This window comes from Haemorhous mexicanus, chromosome 1, assembly GCF_027477595.1.
Source record: "Haemorhous mexicanus isolate bHaeMex1 chromosome 1, bHaeMex1.pri, whole genome shotgun sequence".
NCBI classification, from domain to species: Eukaryota; Metazoa; Chordata; class Aves; order Passeriformes; family Fringillidae; genus Haemorhous; species Haemorhous mexicanus.
Window position 1 is genome coordinate 108684989 of NC_082341.1, and position 19256 is coordinate 108704244.

Here is a 19256-nt window from a genome sequence, read left to right on the forward strand (position 1 = left end):
CAAGTAAAGCAGCTCAGCTCCCGACCACATATTTGAAATGCATTTAATATGTACCCAAGCCATGAAATAGACAATGAAAGGTGGTGACAGTGGGAGATTAGGCAGGGCAGAAGAGTCTCATCCGGTACTTGAGGCAGTGGACAGTTGTGTTTGCAGAAAATGACAGTAATAATTTGCTTTCTCTCTACAATTCATCCCAGAAGTTTGGAACAGGCCAACAGTGAAAAGCAGTGCTGTTACCCATAATGCTTTCCAAAGCATATATTTAGTCCTGCTAAACTGGCTGAGCTGTACAACATGCAGACCACACTGCTGGGACTTCATCCCAGTGGCTGAGAAAGGTTCACATCTCGTTAGTTCTATCCCACTAACAGTGCACTAACCCTGCAGTGTTAGGATTTATTCCAGCCCTGTAAATATGGGGTGAAGACTGCTTACTCCTCTATCTTAGCCATATGTGCCATTATGATAGGCTTTATCATAGGTTTGATTTATTTTTTGTGCCAAGGAATAGATTTACAGGCCATGGCCCCTTCCGTCTGTTGTGGAGCCATGCGTCACCTCTGGCTGCATTCCTACCTTGGGGATGGTCTGCTCTCTGCCTGGGATCATGCCCCATCCTTGCTGCCAGCCAGATCTTCCTCTCACCATCTTTTATGTCCCAAGAAAATGGAAAAGTTCCTAGAATCAAGGACTCCAAAAATCTTGCCAAGAGCTGAACTTCTGATGGTTAGCATCAAAACTCTTCTTGCACATTCATGGAATCGTTTGGATTGGTTGGGACCTTAAAGATCACCTAATTTCACCCCCTGCCTTGGGCAGGGACACCTCCCACTAAACCAGGTTGCTCAAAGCCCCATCCAGCCTGGCCTTGAACGTTTGAGATTAGATGTGTGGATAACCAAAGTGGATGGGACCTCCCATGGGATAAAATTTCCTTGTTGCTTGTAAGAACAGTGTGGCTTGGGGTTTTGTTATTGCTTTTCATTTGCATTCAAGTCATGTGCTAGTGTAACCTAACCCTTTTTTTTCAGAACAGCTTCTAAATTTACCTACCATGCTCAACTCTATTTTTAAGTCTTGATATTATTTTTTTTACAACATTTAAAGCTAACACTCCAGACATAATTTTGCCAACTCTGGAGATACAAACCAGTATCTATCCCATGGGTCAACTAAATTTAGTGAAATAATTAAATAAGAATTCCCCAGTGCTATGTATTTTTGCAGTCATACTCTCTGTTTGTCCTTGCAGTCTGCACAATAATTTATGTCTGCTGAAGAAAGGAGCTATGTGCTAAAGCAGCACTCTGAGAGGATGCTGTGAGCTGATTTGGGCAGCTAGACCTCAGCACATCACCCTATTCCAGAGCCCATTCTTACTCTGGCTTGTGGTCTCTGTGCTTTGGGTTATTGGTTTTTAAAACTTGCACAGACTGTGTGGTGCTTACTTTGAATAAACCTTGTTCTCAGACTGAGAGGTTTTTTTAGTATTAGTAATAAATTACTGCTCACTCAGAGTCCTCACTTCAGTGGAAATCCTGCTAAAACCTGATCTAATGCAGTATCTTCAGTATGATGTGTGGGAAAAATATTAAAAAAAACCTGTTCTTATTAATTGCTTGTCTGGGATATTTTTAAGTCTGCTGGTGATTGAATAGCATGAGCATCTCTGTTTGCATTAGCAGTGTACTTTCAGTCAATCTATGTTTTTTTCCAGGTGGTGCTTGGCAGTTTGCATTTAATGTGAAATTCTACCCTCCAGACCCTGCCCAGCTATCTGAGGACATTACCAGGTGTTTTAAACATTAAATACTTTTAAGAAGTGGCTTGAAAGCTGTTCCTGGTAGCACTTACACTCTAATTATACAAGAAAAGACATATTTTATGTTCCAGTTGTCTCTCTTTTTCATTTGAGCTTATGGAAAATATGCAATACTTGGACAAAAAAGTGTGAACAGTGTCTGTCCTCTGTGTTATGAAGTATTTTGTGTGGTTTAAGCCTAAACCCCAGATTTTTCAATGTGTAAATTCCTTTGAGTTTAATATAATATTCACAAAGATGCTGGATGCCCATTTTTGCCAGTGGTACCAAGGTATTCCTGTAAGTAAAATCATGACTATGAAAGAAAAGAAGTGAGATGATGTTGTGGTTTCATGACCATACTAAATCCAAAACAGAGCAAGCAGTGTACCATCTACTTAGGGAAAAATGACCTCTTTCCCAGATGAAGCCAGGATCAATGAGAATAAGCATGCATATGCAAATTTTGTGTATCATTTGACAAAGTAAGCAATTGATGTGCACGGAATAGAGAATATGGTGATAATTAATAGCTGCTCCCTCCTCTCCAAGTCACTCAGCTCTGCACTCTACACCTCTAGTCTTTGATTTTGTATTCGCATTGCAACCACAACAACAAAAAAATCCCAAAACCTCACCTGATTTCCTCCTTGGAAGGAGGCACAAAGGCTTTGATCCGTGATGAGTTTTCGTGCCATTAGCAAACTATTCCCCAGCCTGTGGCAACATTTGGCAACCTTTGAATATTTTTAACCTTCAGTGTTTTATGGACTACTTGGTGCTTTTAAGGTAGCATGAAGCATTTGGCCTTGATCAGGGTCCCCTAGTAGGTACTATGCAGAAAGACAGTGTGCCAAGAGTTCACAATTGAACAGAGGACTTCCAAAGGAAAGGATTGCTTTATTCCTCTTCCCCCTCCTGAATTTCCCCTGGGAGTGCTGCCTGTACCACCAAACCAATGCTCTTCACTTTTTTTTCTGTTTTCACGTATCTGGTGAAACCTTCCACTGCACATTTCTGTGGTTTTAACAGCACTTACTGTTTAAATGTATTTTTGAGAAAGCACAACATATTGCTGAAGAGACAGCTTATGTTTTTTGAATGACTTGGAGTTCTGCTGTTCTTAAGTGAACACTATATGAGTTTTAATTTTTTTTTCTCCTGAAAGAATTATCAGGTAGTTTTATATGTAAGTGATTTATGATAGAAATCTAGTATGTTTAATGGGTATTTCTTCATCTAGCTCACTAAACAAAGTAATAACTTTATTTAGGGATCTCCATGCTGCTGTATAAAGATAAATTAGGTGTTCCTACTGATAAATTAGGCAAGAGCTTGGGGTTTTGGGAGTTCTGGGATTGTTTTTACAAAATTAATATTGTCCTTGTGAATGGCTGAAGATCTCTGGGCTTGGCTGTTTGCAAATGCCTATTGGAACCGAGGCCTCTTTCCAGTGCTCGGGCGTTGCTTCTTTGGGAGCAGTGGTGGAGGAGCCCTGTGTGAGATGCTTTGGTGCTCCCTTGCAGGTACTACCTCTGCCTGCAGCTGAGAGATGACATCGTTTCGGGCCGGCTGCCCTGCTCGTTCGTCACGCTGGCCCTGCTGGGCTCCTACACCGTGCAGTCGGAGCTCGGCGACTACGACCCCGACGAGTACGGCAGCGACTACATCAGCGAATTCCGCTTTGCGCCAAACCACACTAAGGAGCTGGAGGACAAAGTGATCGAGCTGCACAAGAGCCACAGGTAAGGACAGGGCATCAGAGTGAGCTCCAGCCTGCTTCTGGTACCATCCTGGTGCATCAGGAGATGTTAAATTCTGCAGTGGTGTGCTCAGTATTTTTCTGGCGAGACTCCTCTGCGTGTCTTTGGATAGAGGAGAGCTTTGCAGCATGTGAGTTAGCAGGGTGTGCACTAGAGCTGTGGCCCTAGTAGGTAACCAGCTACATAAGGGGTATGACTATAGTTCTGACAGGCTGAAAATGTTTTCCAGCTGCTGGATTTTCTTTTGGATTCTGTTTCCTTAGTATTTATGCTAGAACTGATTACTTTTACACAGGGGAATGACACCTGCGGAAGCTGAGATGCATTTCCTGGAGAATGCCAAAAAACTATCAATGTATGGAGTAGATCTCCATCATGCCAAGGTATGTACTTTGGTTCTACTGGCCGTGTCTCTTGTGGCATAGTACTTGGACTGCATGGACTCCCTGATTTATTTTTTCTTATATTTTTGAGACAGGAATTTTGTGGGATGAATCATGTGTCAACATGAGGAAAGGTGACTCATGAAGTACGCATAAATATAGCTTGTAACCATAATATAACTTATCCTATAGATTCAAAGATGTTGCACCTCAACTTTCATGTTGATTAAACAAATGATATCCCTGAGGAAAATACTGAGTGGATGAGGTGATGAGGGAGGATTTTAGAAGCTGTCCAGAGAGTGGTGAATTTTTTTTTCATTCAGCTACATTTTCCAGTTTAGTAAGGCCAACCATGCTATCTTAACTGGATAGCAGATCATTTTTATGCTGCAAAGGACTTTAAAGCAATTATTTAGCTGTGCTGGAAACCTAATCAGATTGATGATAATGGGGAGAGAGCAGCTTGTCTCTTTCCTGAAGTGGGGTTGTTGCGGTTGACAGGGAGGGCAGTAATTCTCCTGGAAACATTCTCCCATGATCAAGTAGTTTCTCTAATCATCAGCAGGCTAAGTTATGAATAAAACATGGTCATTCTTACTGTGGCTGGAGAGAGTCTCTTGTATTGATTGTTGGATTTTTAGTTTTAGGGATTTTTCCCCAAATAAATAATTACTATTGTTTTCTTCACTCTTCAGAGTAAGACTAATGGATTTTAATATTTTTGAGGTTAGCAAGCATTCTTGGCAAATGAGTATGGAACCAAAGAATCCTGCCCTGTGGAGGGAACCGCATTTTCTGTAAAGGTCAAATTATTGTGAGCCTTGTTTTTGCTGCAGCAGCTCCTTTCAAGAATTGAGATAAATTTGCAGCTTGGATTTTGAAAGAGCCTGCAACTGTGTCCCTGGGGCATTTTATAGGAGCTGTACATGTGTGTTACAGAATTCAAGGCAATCTTTTGTGTTCTGTTAATTGCCTTCACTGAAAATGAAGAATCTGTGTACAGCTCAATGGGCAACATCTACCAGGAGGGATGCCACTGCCTTCCGTGTATCCTGCAGATACACACACTGTCTTGAGGCACATTTGAAGCAGAGAGAAATGGATTGGCAAATGTCACTTGATAGCTTTTTTCACAATGCAAAAAGTCCAAAAACCAGCAGCTAAATGGGTTACTGTTTTAAATAAGTTACAGGCTTTGTTACTGAAAATTTTACATAACAGCATTAAGATCTAAGTATTTTTTCTGAATATTGTAGAAAAGCTGTGAATTTTAAGATGGGTTATTATAAAATAACAATTTTATTTATTCTTTTCTGAAAAAGTATTAGTATCATGGTTTGCTCTTCTTTTTTTTTTTTTTTCATATTGAAAGACTCAGAACAAGAGAATTTAGTAGAAAAGCTAATCTCTCTCCAAACTGATGCTCTTTATTTTAAAAAGCTGTGGTGATAACCAAGATGTGTCTGTCTGTGGGTTAAGGAGCCCCACAGTCATCCTGAAACCTGAAATGAAGGTGGGAAAAGTAGACTCTGCTTGAGAAGTCATGTTTAGTTTTAATTAAGTCTGCCAGTGAGATTTGATGATGTCAGGCTAGGGACCAAGTATCTCTGTGCATGTCTTTTGGAAGTCATGCCACAGCAAATGTCTCTATGTAAATGTCAATTTGTTAAGGTTATGCCAATATCTTCGGTGTTGGACAGATGTTGGACTCACCAGCTCGGATTAAAACTAGTTCTCAGTTATCAAATGCAAGGCTGTGATGAAAAACACGTTCAAATAGACAGACTTGTCCTCTGGGCTGTCACCATTCTGAGGAAGGCCACCCCATCTGTATGCAGAGCTGGAGGGATGTGCCTTGCACATTACAGCTAACAGGTTCCTGTCCCATGTAACCACATGGCTCCTGAAAATAGCCAAAATCTTTCATTTTACACTAGAAGTAGCATATTGGAAAACAGTCTCTGACACCAACAAGTAACAGAAGTCTTGAATAAACTTAGATTTGTGGTGAAGATGGAGATAAGGGAAGAAGGTATTTCTCAACAATTTTTGAGAAAGTGTATAAAAAGAAGAAACCCCTTGCACCTGCATAAATGTGCCATGTATGAGCACACTTGCATTTCAGACATTCACCAGGCGGTGTGATTACTGCAGTGAGACTTTTTATTTTAGAATGTGTTCAGTGCTCTTTGCTTAGGAAAGTGAAACTGAAGTACACTGAAAAAAATTAGCTTTGTCTTTTCTGTAGTGCCTGATGCTGATACCACACATGAGCTGTGTTTAGAAAAAGTGGCGATACCATCATTGTTGGAACATATGTCCTCTATTGGTGTGTTTTCTAACACTGGAGTGACTTCATGGCACTATTTCTATGTTGTGATTTTAAAACTTTTTTTTTTTCATTTCAAGCTGTGTCACTGCTGTTTCATCATGACTGACCATGCATGCCATTGTATTGGTCTTGAAATGTAATCAGATTTTCACCAAGTGCCTAAAAGATGGCTGGTTGGGAAAGCCGGAGGAAAATTGTGAACTCATTTCATGATTATCATAGGGTGATATCTTCACAGTTTCTGCAATCAGGTTTTTGTGACTTTAGGTTATTTAAAAACATTTTGTGAAGAACTCAGTACTTTGAAGTGGATTCTTCTTTTTTCCATCAGTACTAGTACTTTAGCTAAATGAAAAAACAGTGATAGAAGATAGTGAAGATTGGTTTTAGACTATTTGAAGACTTCAAAGGAAGGAAAAATCTATATTTCTTTCTTTTAAAAAACCACATATTTATGGGTATGTTCTGATAAGATTGTGGACAAATCTTTTGTAGTGCTATTGTGTCTGAGCTACAGCGTCCTGGAAAACATAGGTTATAGCACAGTCACAGTCACACACTTTCAAAAAAGAATCCTTTCTGGTCCAAATGCCCAACTTTATGCCCACTGGGCATTTCAAAGTGAAAATACCGAGCAAAGGCACAAGAGCATTAAAGAAACTAGCAAACCCACTAAAGCCACCTACTAAAGGTGAGTAAATTACAGAAGAAAAATTTATCTAAGGGTTCACAAGGCTTAGTCATGGAGATGAGTGATACCGATACCAGGAGAAGTAAATTTTTATGCTGTCATACTTACTTTCAATCTAGTATTTATGCTAATGACACTTTCTTATTATGCTAATAAAGCTTTGCTATATGATTGATGTATTTCTTTTAATGACATTTAAAATTTTCCTCCTCCTTTTGGAGTTTTTGTTAAATATAAGGAAACATTGGAAGCCCTCAGTTTCCTTCACCCTGCCCAACCTTACTATTATTTGCATGAATGCATTCAGTGAGGAGAGTAACGCTCAGAAATCAGGTCACTACAGCTGATGCATTAAAAAGACGTAGCTCAGACAGAAACACAGGATGCAGGAATCTGTAGTTCTGTAGGATGCAAGGATAGAAATACTCAACAAAGTGCATTGCTTGCTGTTTCAGGATTCCGAAGGAGTGGAAATCATGCTAGGAGTCTGTGCAAGTGGACTCTTAATATATCGAGACAGACTCAGAATAAATAGATTTGCCTGGCCAAAGGTTTTGAAAATTTCCTACAAGAGGAACAACTTCTACATCAAAATCCGACCAGGGGAGGTAAGGGCATCCTGGTTCTCTTAAGCGGATGAGCCTCTTGAAAAAACATACATTTTTACTGATTTGTTGATTTGTTTTGTCTTATAAGCTTTTAACACTCCTCTCCATTTGTATGTCCTAATTTATGCTGATTTTCTTAGGAAAGGTTAGGTACACACTCTCTTTAAGATACAGGTGAAAAACAACTTTGGTGTTTTTCTGTTTAAATCCATGACCTAATATAAGAAATAAATATGGCCATCTGCACATAAAAAGCTCATCCATATTATGAATACTTTGGGCATTTAAGTAGTATATTGCTTATTCATGGAGAGCTTGTTATCCTCCCTCATATTGTACATGCAACTGGCATTTATCTCAGCCACTAAGAGATATAGACAGGCCATACCAACCTTTATAAACACACCAGAGCAGTACATTTACAGCATTTTGGGTAGCTGCACACACTAGCCCTCCCAGGCCCGCAGGAGCTCCTGTGCTGGCTCTGGAGAAGGGGATGTGAAACCTCGTACAGTGAGTGCCCTCTCGTGGCTCAGCCGGATGCGAAGCAAATACCGACCTCATGGGCTGAGCATGCCAGAAATCATGGATATCGTGGAAGGGTTTGGGTTGGAAGGGACCTTAATGATCAGCCTAGTTCCAGCCCCTCCACCGTGGGCATGGACAGCATCCACTACACCAGGTTGTCCAAAGCTCCATCCAACCTGGCCTATAAGATGATAACTCTTGAGAAATTCAGGATCATCGCAGGTGAAGGAGGATTTCCATTTTAAATGCTGGTACAATAATTGGCCTGTGATAGATGAAATCCCCATATCCATTTAGAGTGTGGAGCTGTGTAGCGGGACCGAAATCACTTAGATGAGGACTGGCATTTCTCCCTTAGTGCAGCCAGTGTCTCTGGGACTGACTTCATAATTGATCTGGGAAACTTGCTGGGGCTCCCCACCCCTGAGCCTGAGCCTTTAGAGTCCTAAACCAAAATCCACAAACCTACGTCTCCTGCCCCTCAGCAAAGACAGTTTTAGTAACTAAATTTCTAGCCTTCCATTTGATTTTAAGAACCCAAACAAATAGTCATTGGCATTCCCAATGCCTGCACCAAAGCTCTGCACCACTGCTACCCTCTGCTGGTCTTGGTACAGAGTATCCTGTGACCAGGCCACAGTTCCATGTGTAAAATAGTTCCATAGTTCCATAATCAATGCAGCCTCTGTCCAAATTACATTTGATGATAATGTGATTCACTAACCCACATCATCTTTATTAGTTTGTTGTTTCCTGTCTTATTTCCCTGTCAGCTTCCATAGGGATCCAGACTTCCTTGCAAGCGCCTTTCTGTCTGTCTTTCCCCTATCACAGCAACTCTGTTTTACCTACTCAGCTATCTGCATGTAGCCATCAACATGTTACAGCAGATATAGCTGGCACAGCTTCTGCATCTGAAATATATAAATTTGCAGCACAATCTAAAGAGGGCTGTTTTTATCTCTGGACAACTCTTTTCAATTACCTGTCTTGCCTCATCCTCCTCAGATGTATTAGCTCTAACCACTGTGATTTACTAACGGCAGTACTTTCTCTGTAAATATCCTTAATCTAAGGCTGTGTGAGACCAAATCAGTCCCTAAGGACTATTGCTCACCTCCAGCTATTACCAGGCTTCCCACTGTAGTTCTGACTAGTAAAATTAAATCAACAGGGTAAAACACTTGAATGATGTTTTTTCAGAAGTCACCCAAGTCTTAACTGATCTCTTTGTTACTATAGGGTATAAAACATCACTGTCACCATAAGATTGCTCATTACTAGTGTTTCCCCCCAAAAATGATCCTCAGAGGTTGCCATAGATTATCATTTGCAGCTTCTTTCCCAGAATTCTTTCTGTAGAATATAGATATATTTGGTTATGTACATGGGCATATACATTCGCCCTTGCAATGAGGTGATACAGACAGAGGAAATGAAGATGAACCTGTGTACACTGTCTAAAAAGAGATGCTCAGCATCAAAAACATACTTATTCTTTTTTCCTACCTAGTTTGAGCAGTTTGAAAGCACTATTGGGTTTAAGTTGCCAAATCATCGTGCTGCAAAGCGCTTATGGAAAGTGTGTGTTGAACACCATACATTTTTCAGGTATGTGGATTTCTTTTCCTAAAGGTGTGATGTAAAACGCAACAGAAAATATCAATTTTGTCAGCAGAAACAAAACCTTTCAATTCAAGTTGTCTTTTTGATCATGAGGTACCTCTGAGCAGATAAAGGAACATAATTGCTCTTTCAAAATTTGAGATGTTGCACCCGAATTATTATTTCAGATAGATAGTGCTTAAAATCACCATATGGTCCTAATTAATCACTTTACTTTATCTGTGCCACAATATTATCAACTGCTATAATTAAAGACATGAAGGACTCTGCTGCACTACTGCATATAAGCTTGCATAGAGAGAGCAACTTATATGGAAGATTGCTGGGGGATGTGGGTAAGAGCTTAAAAAAGAAGAATTTTTTTAAATTATGTATGAAAGTACAGACAGTAGTAGGTCATAGGTTTTTTTGGTCACCCAGAATACTCGACCCATAACTGTAATTTTTGGATTACTAACGAGTTTTGCAGCTATTTTTTTGACTTCTAGGAAGAACGGAGAAAAATGTGGAATAGTGAAATAAGTGCTGTAATTAGTTTGTGCTAAGATAGTCACTAAACAGATACTTTAAAAGGGAAACCCAAAAGGGTGAGATTTTCAACAGTTTGAAAGGGTGTCCAGTGCTTAAGAACCCTCTCTGGGGAATGTTTGGGAGTACTGAAGAATTTCCCTCCTTTCTTAAAACTGTTGGTTCAGGCTGTCTGTACATTCATATGAAATGCAGTCTTAGCAGCAAAAGATCTAAAGAGAAATGGAGTGTGCATTTTTGGGGTATTGAAAAATAAATGTCTGAAGCATGGACTCCATAGCAGGAGAATGGCTTCTTTAGCCAGCTGCCATTCCCAAATTACAGAGGGTGGGAGAGCTCTAACCTGAAAAATGTCTACACCCCTGTGAATGAATACTGCCTGTCATTCACTGGAAATCAGTTCTGGCCCTGTCCTCAGCATAACATCACCATGTTAAATTTGAAGAGATATATCTGCCTTTCAGCCCAGTCATGGCCTCTGGTACAAGGAACACCTTCTTTTTAGTTTTGGTAATCAGAAAATAGTAAATTTGATTTTCAAGCATGAAGGAACTGAGTGATTCTTGCCCATTTGGAAGAACTCAGATCTTCAAATGCTTTGGCTAAGTGGTTTTTTCATGCTGTATGAGGGGCATCCTTTGATTCCCTTTTAGCCACAGACCGCTGAGGCACAGGTTATGATGGAGAGTGATACCCAGCAGTCGTCTTCTCTCCTCTGCAGAAACCGTGGACTGATTTTGGAGGAGAGGGAATAACAGGTGCGCTGCTTGGTGTGTTTTAGGCTCCTGCTGCCAGAAGCACCTCCAAAGAAGTTCCTCACGCTGGGCTCCAAGTTTCGCTACAGCGGCCGGACGCAGGCGCAGACGAGAAGAGCCAGCGCGCTCATAGACCGTCCTGCGCCTTACTTTGAGCGCTCCTCTAGTAAACGTTACACCATGTCCCGCAGCTTAGACGGGGGTAAGGTCCTCTCAACTGGCCTTATTGAACATTATCATCACAGTGGTCACTGCTTTAGATTAGGTGTAGACCTCATCATCTCCTCTCCTTGAGATCTGGCTGAGCACAGGCTGTGAGTACCTGCAGGTTCGCTGCAGGGGTAGAGGAGGAGGATGCAGAGAAATTCCGTGCTGAATGTACCGCTGTGGTCCTTTCCAAGGGTTTGGCTGGAGGATGTCCTTTGGAGCACACTCTTCACTGAGCCTCCGTCCTTGGCCTCATATCTGCTTCCCTGATTTGGGGGAGGAAGGGATGGACCTGCCTGCCCGAGAATGTCAGGCTTTAACACTTTTTCAGGGTTTGCATGAGTGACTGTCTGGGTTTTTGTTGAATCTGTGATTTTCTTCTGTGTAGGTTTTTCACTTAGGTTTGTTACAATCCAGAAATTATACTTTTTTCCCTTGAGTAATAACACTTGATTCCAATTACCTCACATCCTGCTCCCATGAGTACTAAGAGACTTTTATCATACATTATTTTCGAAGCTATGAAATGGAGAGTAACGTACATAGGTTAATAGTACATCCTTCCTCTCTTTATCATTGCTTCATGGAGGTCAGGGTTCTGCTGCTGACTTTGGTTAAATCAGTGTGTAGTTCAGAGTATCAGCTACTTCCATCAGCTATTACTGTTGTCAGCTGTTAAGTAAAAAGAGGCTGTAGCTTTGTAGTTTATTTTTGTAGGAAAAAAAAGACTGAGACTAAACTCAGATTCATTACAGATTTAAAAAAAAGGTGGATTCTCTTGCAGAATATCACGAATTGAAATGAGTATAGTTGGTGGTGGGGATGGGGAGAAGCTTTGATTTAAAAGTACATGTGACAAGCCTTTTTCTCTCCCTCTAAAGGTGCTGCTTGTCATTGATTATTTTGGAATATTCTAATTCTGATGTGCTTCATTCTCGTTACCAGGCAACTGGTGACCTGATTGCTGTGCATGTGTTTCAAAGTAGAAATTATCCTTCTGCATTATTTTGTTTGTAACATCTAAACAAGATGTCTCCCTCTACTCCCTTTGCTTTCTCCTGCCTCCTAAACTTAATCCCAAGAGACAAGATTCCTGAGACACTTTACCCAGCATTTGTTAGACTCTGCAAGGTTTTTATGATGTTAATTTGCCTAAGTGATGATGGGGGAAAAAGGTTTTTTAAATCAATGCTTATGATGTCTTTGCTAGCATTGTTACTATAATGCAGATGTGTCTGTAACATTCTGCATTGTGCTTACATTGTGATCCAGACTCTGTCATTTGCTACAGATGCAAGTGAGTTTATAAATTTGAATAATCCTATTGGTTTAGAAATTAGTTATCCAGTAGTCAAGAGCAGGGGCTGGGCATATGTTAAAGTTTTGATTACATTCTATCTGTAAGGGTACTATTTCTTTCAAAATAACTTTTATATATTTAAATCTGATTAATTTTTGAGCACTTGCATCCTAAAATATTCTGGTTGGGTCCACTGAACTGAATGTCATCACTTCACAGAATTTTTTAGGATGATGAGCTCACCTAACTGGCAGACTTTAGTACTCAATAATACAAGGATCACATTTTCTTTTTCTCAAGTATTTTGCCTGTGTTATATCAATACTGTCATTTACTGTAATGCAGCATGTTACTAAATCTGCATTTGATCTGCATTTTTATATTCTGACAGATTTTTAAAAAAAACATCTCTTCCACCCCCATGGCTGATGTCATAGCTGGTTCTCCTTATGTTTCCTGCCTGATAACTGTGGCAATGCATTGCTTTTTTTTTATGCAGTGTTTTACTACAGTAGTAATTTTAACGGCTTGCTAACATTTAACAACTGTGTAATGCACACATTAGCTACAGTAATGTGTGTATACACATCCATAATATATCTATATGCATATAAAAGCTATGAGCTTCAAGTAAACAGTTTATTTAAATGTATGCACATGCTTCTGGTTTCCTGAAGCATGACATAGTTGTGTTTTCAGTGTTATCTCAAATGTTTTTCTAAACCAGCTTTTTTAATTTTATGCAGCTTCTCAGCAAAAGCTATTTCAGATTTTCCTTCTTTAAATATTTGCTTTTAGCATCAGTGAATGAAAACCATGAAATGTACATGAAGGATTCTGTGTCTGCTGCAGAGGTTGGTACTGGCCAGTACGCCACAACAAAGGGCATCTCTCAGACCAACTTGATAACCACTGTGACTCCAGAGAAAAAGACAGAAGAGGACAAAGATGATGAAGAGGGCAAAAAGAAGAGAGCAGAGGAAGTCACCCCGATTTCAGCAATACGCCATGACACCAAGGTAGAATTTTCAGGGTTTTGTATTAAACAGGGCTGCCTTGAGAGTGCTTGGAGAAACACAGAATTTCTAGGGAAGGGGAGAGAGAGGAAATAAAACTAGTTCTGTGAAAGGAAATATACTATGTGTATATACATGTCTCGAATCAGTGTTTTTGTAGTCCTTTCAGTTTTCATATGATGTTGTAAAGGTTAGTTCCTGCCTTGGACTTTTTTTTGAAATATGTTTAACAGTCAGAATGATGTTTTTCACACAGCAGTCAACAGCTCTTTAGGAAATGCCCAGAAGTAGCCTGGTGGTGCATGTTTGTTCTTCTGGTTTTCAGTCTTATTTTGACTTTAGTATGGCCATCCTGGTTTTTTATTTTGACAAGGCAACAAAATAGTTCTGTATTCTTGTATGTAGCTCTGTGCTTTAAACTGTTCCTCTTATACTTTTCATAACACTGTTTCCTTGCATGAATTTCAGTAGGCATTTTTTCTCTATTAACTTCTGGATATTAATCTGCTGTTATAAGCAATTTTTTTCTGGCATACAAAAGCATTTGCTTCACTTGTTTGAAGTTTTTATTGAAGAAAGCAATTTTTATTGATGGGTCTCTTATCAACTGTTAAATTTGAGTCATCCCTCATCATCTTCAATCCCACCACCACCACCACACAGACATACACACATGCTTGTGCGTAATATCTACTGAGATATTAAAACAGGGTAAACCAAACAGAAGGATGGAGGAAATAGTAAATAGAGATTGACAGTGAAGAGCAATACGGTAGAATAACATTCAGAAAGTGTACTGTGGAATGCACTTGCTAAACAAGTAAGGCTTACCCTCATCTTTTAGGAAGAAAAACCTTGATACATATATTTATATCCACAGAACTGTCAAGTATGCACATGTTAGAACCTGTATTTATCATAGAAGGCCACAATGAACTACATAATGAAAGGATCAAGTCCTCAAAAAGAGTTGCAGTTAAGGTACTGAAAACCAAAAACAAATTGAGTTACTGAAAACTGCAAATGAGAAAGTTTTTTTTTGAAAGTGTGTGCCATATTGTAGCATTTAAAAGATAATCTCTACAAAATTTAACTGGAGTCTTCTTGAAACTCCATTAGCTTCCACGTGGAGAAAGAATGATGAAAATAAAATATGTAGAAAACACTCAAAAGAAGCTAGTTCTGTTCGAAGTGTTTGTTAATTTAAGTCAATGGAGGGGTCAGTTGCATTTTGAAAATCATCTAGCTGTTCCTTTTATATGGCTAGAAATACTCAGAGATATTTTAGGGCACTAATTTGATGGAACTTATGTATGCACAAATGATTGATTTTTACCTCCACTCAAGAGATGAGTTCATTTTAAAACATCATAAATAGAGTTTCAGTTCTGTAATCCTGCAGAGATCTCAGTCCTGCTTCCACATGGACCTGCTAACAGATTTCTCTGTCATCATAAAGAGAATGTCTCAAGAAACACAATACAAGCTCAAAATCAAATCCCTTTTAAGGGCATATAAATGTTTTAGGTATGTTTTCCATTAAGACATTTTGCCTTAGTTTTATCCATGTGTATTGAAGTACCAGAAGTTATTCTAAATATTAACACTGTAAAGATGTTAGCAAGTGAATAGTCTCAATTAGAAAAAAATACATTTTCTTTGGATTTTTGTCTTTACAGTAAAGAGAAGTTGTGTGTGTATTTAGCTCACACAAAAACCTGTGAGCCCATCAGCATTAAGTTTTGACTTGATCTTACTACATTAAAAACATAATGTCTTACTACCCATAAAGACATTTATAAGTGGTTTGAAGCTAGGCTTGGTTCTGATTGCTTAGTTTGGGAGTACAGAGTCCTTTAATTGATAAATTGTCAGAGAAGAGAGAAAGGGAGATGTGAAAAAGGAAGGAAGGGAGTTCTTCCATGTAATTACTTTGCTTGTGTCCCATTCCTACCATTCATATACCTGGTAACGGTCGGGCTTAGTAGCAATCTGTGTCTAAAACTTGGATCTGCTTTTTGCCTCCAGTTCAATGCCAGCTTGAACAGGAGGCAGATGCTATTGTGGTCTTTAAGTAATTTTGCTTTTGGGAGCCTGGAGTGAAAGTGAAATGGCTATTATAACTCCCTGGGGAGATGTAGTACGGATGGAGCAGCTCAGGCACTTAGGATTTGGTCATGGATCCAGTGGGCCACTTCAGCTACGTTCACTTGGTGGATTTTGGCCAAAACATCTTGGCTCCATCAGCGTTGTGGCAGATGCGTTGTACTGGGTGTACATTTTGGTGATGACAGTGGTTTTTGTCTTTTTAAAGAGCAGTGGTGTCTGCTTGCAGGGAGCATGTGAAATGACAGTCACTATTTCCACTGAATCACCTCTCACCTCCTACCAATTTTTTGACCTCAAATGACCTGAAAGACCAGTTGAATGCCCTACAAATGGCATATCAAAGCAAATCCTGCTTGTTGCTAGCCAGTATTCTTGGCATTGTGGTAAAACTTGTAGAAAAAGCATCAGGGGCATTTTTGCCTCTTCACTGTGGGTAAAGGCAACTATTTTGGTTATGAGAAGATGTGGCTGTGTGGGGCGAGGACTTCTCTCTAGCCAGCCCCCCTTCAGATCCCCAGTGAGGGATTTTGGGGTCTGCTGAGCCACAAGTCTCAGCTCCCTTCTTTCAGTGTACGGCCGAAGAGATGGCAGCATGGAGGGGCTGGCAGGGTGCGTGGCTGGGAGGGGCTGAGCCCCCAGCACTGCCTGCTCGGGCTCACAATGAGCAGAGGTGAGGACGGGGCTCTGGGGATGCCCATCAGGGGCCAGTGGTGGGAGCCATGCTGAGGAACTGGCTGCTGGCATATCTGTTGAGCAGTTTTTTTTCCATCAGGGTCATTGATGAATGAATTTCTGCTCCCCCCACCAAACAACAATGTGCTTTAATTTGGTTTATGGCCTAGATTTTTTTTTAAATATTGATATCAAGGAATTGAAAGTCCTTGGAGTTTTAATTATTACTGCTGAGGTTGTCCAAGGCATAGATGGGGGAAGCATTTGGCCCCCATCAAGTCTCCTCCTGACTGCAAGAATGCTGTCACAAGTAGTGCTGATATTAGAAATATGTTTCCTTCTTTGTTGCTCTCCATATACTTCATGTTTGAAAACTCTTTATGATCAGAAACCGATCTTGCAGTAAGTGGAAATTGGCAACACCTGAAACTTCCCATGTGGCCACGGAGGCTTTTATGTAAATCCTGTGCTGCAGAGGACTAGACAAATGTTGAATCAAGAAGTTGCCTTTTGTAAGCTGGAAGCGTGATTGGCTAATACATTACTGTGGTGTGTGGCATGGGAACATGCACCGTTCGATTCAGTGGAAAGCTGTGGTGTTAAAATACTGTTTATAATTTTAAATATATAATATATATTATTTATCATCACGGAAGAAAATAAACTAATTACAGTTTTCTTTTTGTCCTTTTGCTTTTGCGCCTTGTTTGCTGCCCTTTCTCTGTCACCAGCCATCTTTGCTTGACACTGACTCCCACCACTCCTCGCCATCCTCTCAGCCTGGCCCCCATGTATCTTCAGCAAAGCTTCGCAGGAGATGCAAGGAGAGCACTCGGACAAAGTCCTTAGGCTGTGAGGCCCCCAAAGAGAGCGCTCCAAAACACAGCGAGTCGGAGCCAGACTCTGACAGAAAGGGGCGAGTTTGCTCCGCCGAGCAAGACGTGGCTTTTGGCTACAAGCAAAAAGCCGGCAAAGGCGGAACCCTGTTTTCCTTCTCCTTGCAACTTCCAGAGTCATTTCCTTCCCTCCTGGATGACGATGGCTACCTGTCGCTCCCTAACCTCTCCGAAACCAACCTCCTGCCTGCCAGTGTGCAGCACTACCTCCCCATCCGCTCCCCCTCCCTCGTGCCTTGCTTCCTCTTCATTTTTTTCTTTCTGCTCTCTGCCTCTTTCTCAGTGCCATACGCCCTCACTCTCTCCTTTCCTCTGGCTATGTGCCTCTGCTACCTGGAGCCCAAGGCGGCCTCCTTGAGTGCCTCACTTGCCAATGACCTGAGTGACAGTTCAGAGGAAGAGGTGTGTACCTCGGCATCGAACACACTCTTTTTCGTGTTCAGTGCTTCAGTCCTAACCAGTGTTAGATTGCTGCAATAGTGGTCCTACTTTCAGAGCCTCATTTCTGTCTGTGCTGATATGTTAGAAGGGATTTTTTTTTTGTTTGGGGGTTGTTGTTTTTTGTTTTGGGTTTTTTTTCTTCTTTTTTATTTTTTTCTCATGCTAGGAGTACAGCTCGGAGCCCAGGGTTAGGCACAACACTGTGTGGAAGAGGCTTGGCTTGAAGTGTGTCAGTTCATTTAAAGTGACTTGCACTAAATGATAAGAGCTTTTTCTTGCCTCTATCAGTTTAGAATAGTTTTAGGGTTAGGATAGTTATCTAAATAGTGGGTTTTAAGTATCATTTTCCACATAATTACTGAAGATCCAAATATATGAATATGTATCTACATTTATTTATATGACTAGCTGCCTAACAATGATGAGCACCCTCACCAACTTCAGTATGTTTGAAGTCCAGATAGACTTAGCTTTTTGCAAAAGGCTATCAGCTGTAGCTGAACCCCAGAAAATGCTTTCTGGTCCAGCAAAACCTGGATCTCAATTTTCAGCCTTGATCCTATCTCTGCTGCAGATTAAATTGTTTTCCCATGGTTAAATCCAGCGTATCAGTGAGGGGTCAGATTGGGACAGCTGTTCTGCAGCTGTTGCAGGAGCATGCCATGTGGGCTGTCTTGACATTTGCAGCATTAGATTAGCACTGCCAAAACTGATGCCTTAAGCCACCAGGGTCATCGCGGGCAGATGAACCAGCTGCAGTAGGAGTCTGCAGTGGTTCTGGGTACTGTGGATGTGATGGTAAATCCAGGAGAGGAATCTGCCTAAGGAACAGAGTAACTGGCATTTCAGTTTTTGTAGGAGCCTGATTATTCTTTGTTGACAGAATAAAATAATGAGTTCAGGTTTTCCTTTATTTTCTGTTTTCTTCTTCAACTTCAAATGCAAAGGTACAGTTTTGCTTTATATATAAAGAAGAAAGCCCAGATCAGATGATCACAGAGCAGCTGGCCATGTAAAAAGCCACCTTGGCCACTTGACAATAGTCCATTGCAGTAGCCCTCTTCAATAAACCAGCTTGAACATTGTCATCTGCTGCTGTTGGTTTTGTAAGACTTGGTGCAGGATTTAATTTCCTTTTTATGGAAAGCCAAAAGTCACATCAATTTGTCTTGTAAAAACATTGTCTTTAAATGCTTTTGGCTCTGTGATGCCTTACATCTAAAAAATAGTATACAGTTGCTGGTAAAAGGCATCCAAAATGCTGCTCTCTTATTTCTTGTCCTTATTTTGAGACAGCATTTAGGTCTTAATTTGCATTAGCTCTGCACTTAATCTAATAGCAGTAACAGCATTAATATATTTCCAGCTCTAGAGGCAATAATGAGGCAGTGTTTATGTAATACATTAGTCTGTTCCTCTTTCAGAAATGAGTGCTTCTTTTTGTTAGTAAAGTTAGGAAGTATTGAGCATAAAAACATCTAAAACAGGCTTTTTAGTATCGCTCTTTTATGAGGATGATTACTCTGGCAGTGCTTCCTGGCAGACAACACAGACTTGTGCCTAATCCACGGGGTATTTCTTGTTCAAAATATTG

The 19256-nt window shown here is 40.4% G+C and overlaps 1 protein-coding gene across 16 annotated transcripts in view; it reads left to right on the forward strand.

Moving 5' to 3' along the window:
- Positions 1-19256, forward strand: part of EPB41L3 (erythrocyte membrane protein band 4.1 like 3) — a 136109-nt gene that overhangs the window by 97709 nt on the left and 19144 nt on the right. For 13 of the 16 annotated variants that reach the window (XM_059858488.1, XM_059858480.1, XM_059858585.1 and 10 more), the window contains exons 6-12: positions 1721-1796; positions 3331-3549; positions 3863-3950; positions 7432-7584; positions 9626-9723; positions 11048-11223; positions 13327-13547. In XM_059858488.1, coding sequence (XP_059714471.1) covers positions 1721-1796; positions 3331-3549; positions 3863-3950; positions 7432-7584; positions 9626-9723; positions 11048-11223; positions 13327-13547 — 1031 coding nt within the window. The remainder of the gene's footprint in view (positions 1-1720; positions 1797-3330; positions 3550-3862; positions 3951-7431; positions 7585-9625; positions 9724-11047; positions 11224-13326; positions 13548-19256) is intronic. The other 3 variants (XM_059858504.1, XM_059858530.1, XM_059858566.1) reach the window with 1 other exon arrangement.